At 32.5% G+C, this 5,994-nt stretch overlaps 2 protein-coding genes and 1 pseudogene across 4 annotated transcripts in view; 1 reads left to right on the top strand and 2 right to left on the bottom strand.

Moving 5' to 3' along the window:
- Positions 1-5,994, top strand: part of LOC125872569 (CBL-interacting protein kinase 18-like) — a 97,093-nt gene that overhangs the window by 76,759 nt on the left and 14,340 nt on the right. The gene's annotated exons all lie outside the window — the stretch shown is intronic.
- On the bottom strand, positions 3,298-5,760 carry LOC125873670 (DNA-directed RNA polymerase subunit beta''-like). Its single transcript, XM_049554550.1, has one exon. The coding sequence runs from the start codon at positions 5,758-5,760 to the stop codon at positions 3,298-3,300; it is 2,463 nt and encodes an 820-aa protein (XP_049410507.1).
- Positions 5,901-5,994, bottom strand: part of LOC125872561 (DNA-directed RNA polymerase subunit beta'-like) — a 2,901-nt pseudogene continuing 2,807 nt past the window's right edge.

The following is a 5,994-nucleotide window of genomic DNA, read 5'->3' as shown; positions in this document are numbered from 1 at the left end:
AAACTAATTCTTTATGGAACACAACAAAAACCTCTATAATAATCTGATATAATCCAATTGGAGCACTAACAAGAAAGAAATCCAACGCAATTGATAAAAAAAATAAAAAATTCAGATACGAAAAAACCCTAAATTCAACAGATATTCACGACAAATGCCATTGAATGCATAATACTTCTACAAATTGTTATTAGGCATGTAAAAAATCAAAATCCTCCCTAAAATCACACCACGACCTCTGCAACAACTAAGCCCTAACAAGAACTCAAAACAACAAAATTCAAAATGAAAAACCAAAAACACAACTGCAAAACAAAGAGAATGAAAATTAGTCAAGAAACTTACAACTATGGAGTGAAACGCGAACTCAAACACTTAACAAAATTGAAAAAAATCGCAGTGAGCAACAATGTAAATCGGGATTAAGGGAGTAGAAGGGTCTAGTTGAAAAGGAGAAAGGAAAGAAATGTTTGAAAGAAAAGGATTAGCCTATTTTTAACACGTCATATCCTATGTGGCATTTTTACATGACGTGGAAAGCTACGTGTGGCGTTTGTAGTTCACGCACCACTGAGTGGTCAAAAAAAGGGTTTAAAATGTTGGATTTCAGTGGGTTCGAGGGTTTAGTTGGCAAACTCTAGATTAGAAGGGATTAGGTGACAAAATGAGACAAGTACGAGGGTCTCCCAGACCATTCTGCCTTTTTTCTAAAAAATTAAGTATTTTTCTAGCTTAACATATGTTCAACTGATAGACATGGTAAGAAAATCATGTCAATGTAGGGAGAGAAGAGGAGAAAATCAAGGAGAGTAAAAACTAGTGAGATATATAATTTCTTATACACTTGGGTGATCTTAGCCTTTTAGGCATGAAATAAGGTACTCTAGTTGTTACGAAATTAATAATCTTGCTTGGATAATTATTTAAAACTAACAATGTAAAGGATAATTATGGGGCTTAAATTTGCGTCTTCAATGCAATATGAAGTTTAGAAAAAGAAAAGTAAGGAAAGTGTCACTTATGATTTATTTGGTGAAAATTTTAAATTAATTTATTTTGAAAAGTGTTTCGGAAAAGTATTTTTGGTGTTTCTTTTTATGTTTAATTAATAAATTTTAAAAACACTTTTGAGCAGTAACTTATCGTTTAATCGAAGTTTTTAAAAGTTATATGTCCAAATAGGTCAATGATATTATAATTTGATAAACTGGACCAAATCAATTTGCTAATGGAATGTTCTAATATGATACAAAAGTGTGTTTTATCTAATAATTCAATCAAAGAAATAGTTGAAAGAAGGATATTGAAAATTTTAATTGCACTATTGATTATAAATGATTTTTTTAACATTTGACTGCATACCATTAAATGATTAGACACACAGTTGATACGAAAAATGGTTGAATAATTAATTTATATGGATTTTTATTGGTGAAAGCACATAGAAAGAGATGTTGCTAAAAATTAATAAGTAAACTATTCATTTGTTAATCTAAAGAAACGTCCTTTTTGAAACAAAATTGATTTTTCTTCATACCTGACATAATGCATGAAATGATCCTTGATAGTTATAGGGTAACATGAAAATTCTTAGTAAAAACTTCTACAAAACGTTATATTTTTTCATAAAATTATATTCGTTCAAAAAGGGTTTCAAAAGATGTTGACTAAATTAAGAAGATTCGTTCTGTAGAAAAAATGAAAATGTATTCACACTTATATACATAAGAATTATATGAAAAAAGAATTTTTTCTTTTTGAAAAATAATAACCACACTTCTTTGAAGTAATAAGGCTATTCAAATTACAATATTCAGGGAGAAAGAATTGTAATAAATGTACAAAAGCAATATATTTAATCCAATAACGAAAGTCTGAAACAAAATTTCCAAAGATGGGTAGGGTATTAATATATCTAATACAATTTAGATGTAAAATATTGTCCTCTAAGAAGGGAATGTTTGATTAAGTGATTTTAAATTATGAGATTTAAAATTATTTTTGTCTTCGAAAGAAGATATTAATCAACGAGAATGATTTTTTTCATTATAAATGTGAATCCCTCAAATATTATTTGAGAATATAAACTCTTGTTGCACCCAAAAAATTATTTTTTGTTAGGTACATTAGTAGAAATAAGAAAATGATTCACAATTGCAAAACTAAATATATTGTTATAACCTGAATTATTCAACATGATCAACCTATTTATATTTAAACGATCATAAGCAAGTTCATAAATATACTCTTGAAAATTAAGTGAATATAGAAAGATGTGTTGTTGCGAGCTATGTGGGTGTAAATATCTTTAAATTTCTTCCATTTAAAATTCGATTTGAACTCAAGATGAAAGATTTTGAGGGCGATACTTATAACGATATAGTTAAAGCAAAGTATTATAGTAAGTATAGATACCTTTAATACATGCAATCTTTCAATAGATTCTCTATCATATTTTTTTCTTTTCATTTCATTTAACTGGTCTATGTTATAGTGTCATAAGATAATAAAATGGTAAAGTTCATTTATTTTGTGACCTAATCGCTCTTTCGACTTCCAAAAGACTTTCTTTATCAATATATTGTTTCTTCTACACACATCTTCATAATAAGAAAATGATAATAGTTAAGGTTCACTAAAAAATTTGAAAATTCACTCACGAAAAAAGAAACCCTTCCCGCATTAGAAGTTGATAAATTTTTAACGTCTAATTAGATTGAGAATTATTCAAATTAAGAACAAAGCTCGTTGTTTTTCTTTCCCTGTAAATTAATTGAACAAGCTATTATATCCATTTATTCAGTCGACCCAATTTTATTTTGTTCTATTTCAAGAATCTAACACAATTTTATATTTTCGACACACAAATAAGTATGTGGTGGAAAGAAAGCAATCCTAGATTCTATCCAATCGATCATTCCACTGACATCTCACATTTTTTATTCTTATTTAACTGTCACTAGAAAATACAGTTGTACATACGTGAGTTTTAATGAGTCATATTTAAATAGAGCATGTAACTAATATATTTAGTTTAAAATTGACTAGTTTCTAAGTTTTACTAGGATTTTTTTCAAAAGTGCTTTTAAAAAAATTTTAACTTCTGAAAAAATAGTTTATATTACTCTTCAGAAATACTTTTTTTTTTAAAAAAAAAAAATTAACTAGAAAACATCACATTCTTAAAAATAAGCATTTTTAACATTCAAAAAACTTGACTAATGGTTTTTAAAGCTTTCTTTCTAATAAAAAGAAAAGCATGACTAAAAATAATTCATATTAAAGCTCTCTCATCTTTCAAAATAAACTGTTAAATACTTTTGCACAAAAATATTTGAAAAAAAGGATTTGTTTATCCCTTTCCTGCAATGGATCCGGTGGAAAAAGGGTTCCTAAATTTATACCGTCCGTTATTTCATATGTGACGACAGGTCGAACTAAAACAAAAAACCTTTTCTTACTAGGTGTAATTCGTTGGACATAGATCCAATTTTTAACTTTTTTGTATTCCTTGGAATTTCTTTTTCCTGTTCCTGGTGGTATCAAAACGCCGGTATGTCTGGATATCTTATCCGTCTCTCCAGGAAAATGGATATCTCCAGAAAAGATTTTCAGTTCAATTCGTTTTTTTTTTCTCTCCACCCGGACCAACCCACCGACTCGGCTTCTTAGATTTAAGGTGATTTGTGTATCGACCCCAACGATACTATTGTTCCGTACCATTATGGAAGAAGATCCGGGCAAGATATGCACCTCTTCAGGAATGAAAAAAAATCGATCTACTTTCATTTGGTATTTTGGCCTAAATTCCTTGACTCCTCGATACTCAATCAAATCCTCTTTTTTGATGACTGAATGCGTTTCTATAGTCCCATATTTAATAATGCCCGAACTCTTTCTTCTGTATCGAGGATCATCGAAATAAGCAAGAATACTATTTCGACGGAAAATACCATTTACGGGGATTTCAATCGAGATACCTGAACAGGGCATTAGTTCATTCTCGAGTTCTTGAATCGAGTGTAGTGGAATGATGAATTTATTTCTTCGCCTTTTTGACAATAAATCAGAATTCCCGTGAAGAATAGGCGAATATACGAGATTATACTGACCAGTACATATGATTCGATTAAGGTCTGAATAATCAGGAATCCTATCTTCTTTTTGACCATAAAAATCCGAACTAAACAATTTCTGCCTCGCCTGATCATTGGTTACTGAGAGGTTAGAAGTATATCTTCGCTTGCCAGAAAGAGAATGCGCATTCATTTGATCCTGATCCTTGTGGATCGAAAGGTAGACTAGACTGGACCTGCACGGCCCTCCTAATAATATCCATAAATGACTTGTTTTTGGTAATAGATGAACATTACCATATGTAAATTCGGGTGCATGATAGACATCGGTACTCCAGTGCATTTCTCCGTCTGAATCAGAATAAATATGTTTTCGAACCTTCTCTTTAAAATTCAAAGTGGATATTCCTGCGCGAATCTCAACAATTACTTGTTCTGATTCTACATATTGATCGTTTTGAACTAAAAGCAAACTTTTGGGTGGAATATTCACATTATGTAGAATATCTTCACTCTCAATAGTTACATACAAGTCTATAGAACATAGAAAGGCGGGATGCCCATGACGTGTACGTGTCGGATGAACCAAGTCCTCATTGAATTTTATTTTTCCATTAGATGGGGCTAGCACATGTTCTGCAGTACCCCCCGTGAATACTCTTCCGGTATGAAAAGTTCGTAATGTTAATTGAGTACCCGGTTCTCCAATCGATTGACCTGCAATAATACCTACAGCTTCCCCCAATTCAACCAGGTCGCCATGAGTAGGACTACGGCCATAACATAATCGACAAATCCAAGATGTACTCCTACAAGTAAAGGGAGTTCGAATAGAGATTGAGGTTATGAATCGATTTACAAGTCCAATGCCAATGTCTTGGTTTCTAGTGGCAATACATCGTGAACCCATGTATATATCATCTGCTAATACACGGCCAATTAATGTTTGACTAAAAATCCTTTCCGGCATTATCCCATTCCGAGGACTCACAGAAATACCCCGGGCGGTGCCACAATCCGTTCGACATACAACAATGTGTTGAACTACTTCAACAAGTCTGCGAGTGAGATATCCAGCGTCTGATGTTCGTATAGCAGTATCCACAACTCTTTTACGGGCTCCGTAGCAAGAAATGATGTATTCTGTTAAAGAGAGTCCTTCGCGTAAATTGCTTTGAATAGGTAAATCAATCATTTGTCCTTGAGGATCCGACATTAATCCTCTCATACCTACTAATTGATGTACCTGAGACGCATTTCCTCGAGCTCCCGAGAAAGACATTATATGAACTGGATTAAAAGGGTCAGTCATCCTAAAATTTGGATTCATTTCTTGGCGCAAATATTCACTTGTAGCATACCATATTTCAATGGATTGACGTAATTTTTCTACCACCTGTACATTCCCATAATGATGGTGTTTTTCCAAAATCAAACTTTGTTGTTCAGCATCTTGAACTAGCCATCCCTTAGAAGGTATTGTTAACAGATCATCAATTCCTAATGAAATGGATGTAGCAGTAGCTTGTTGGAACCCCAGAGTTTTTACTTGATCCAGGATATGTGATGTATATGCCATTCCGAAGTGCTCTATTAATCTACTAATAAGTCGTTTCATAGCAGTTCCGTCTATCGCTTTATTGTGAAAGACCAGATTGGCCCGTTCTGCCATAAGTACCTCCATATTCCGCTGAGTAGGATTCGACAATGGGTTTGAGTCGGTGATTGTAAAACTTCCTTTTATCGATCTTGATTCGCGTATAAATTTTGGAACTATGGACCTAGCTGAACCGGAGAGCCCTGAAGTCCCACGGTATCATAGAATTAGGTAGCATATGAATAGGCCCGAGAAAACCCCAGTATAGCTTCTTCGATTTCTCGGTAAAGAGCAATATGACCAACAGTGGTTCGAATGTAT

Source organism: Solanum stenotomum, chromosome 8 (assembly GCF_019186545.1).
Source record: "Solanum stenotomum isolate F172 chromosome 8, ASM1918654v1, whole genome shotgun sequence".
NCBI classification, from domain to species: Eukaryota; Viridiplantae; Streptophyta; class Magnoliopsida; order Solanales; family Solanaceae; genus Solanum; species Solanum stenotomum.
The sequence above is the reverse complement of the archived record's forward strand: the minus strand, read 5'-3'. Positions and strand labels throughout refer to the sequence as shown.

What these genes read in the sequence shown, in the direction of transcription:
- LOC125873670 (XM_049554550.1), bottom strand. Translation starts at nt 5,760, where the DNA reads ATGGAGGTACTTATGGCAGAACGGGCCAATCTGGTCTTTCACAATAAA.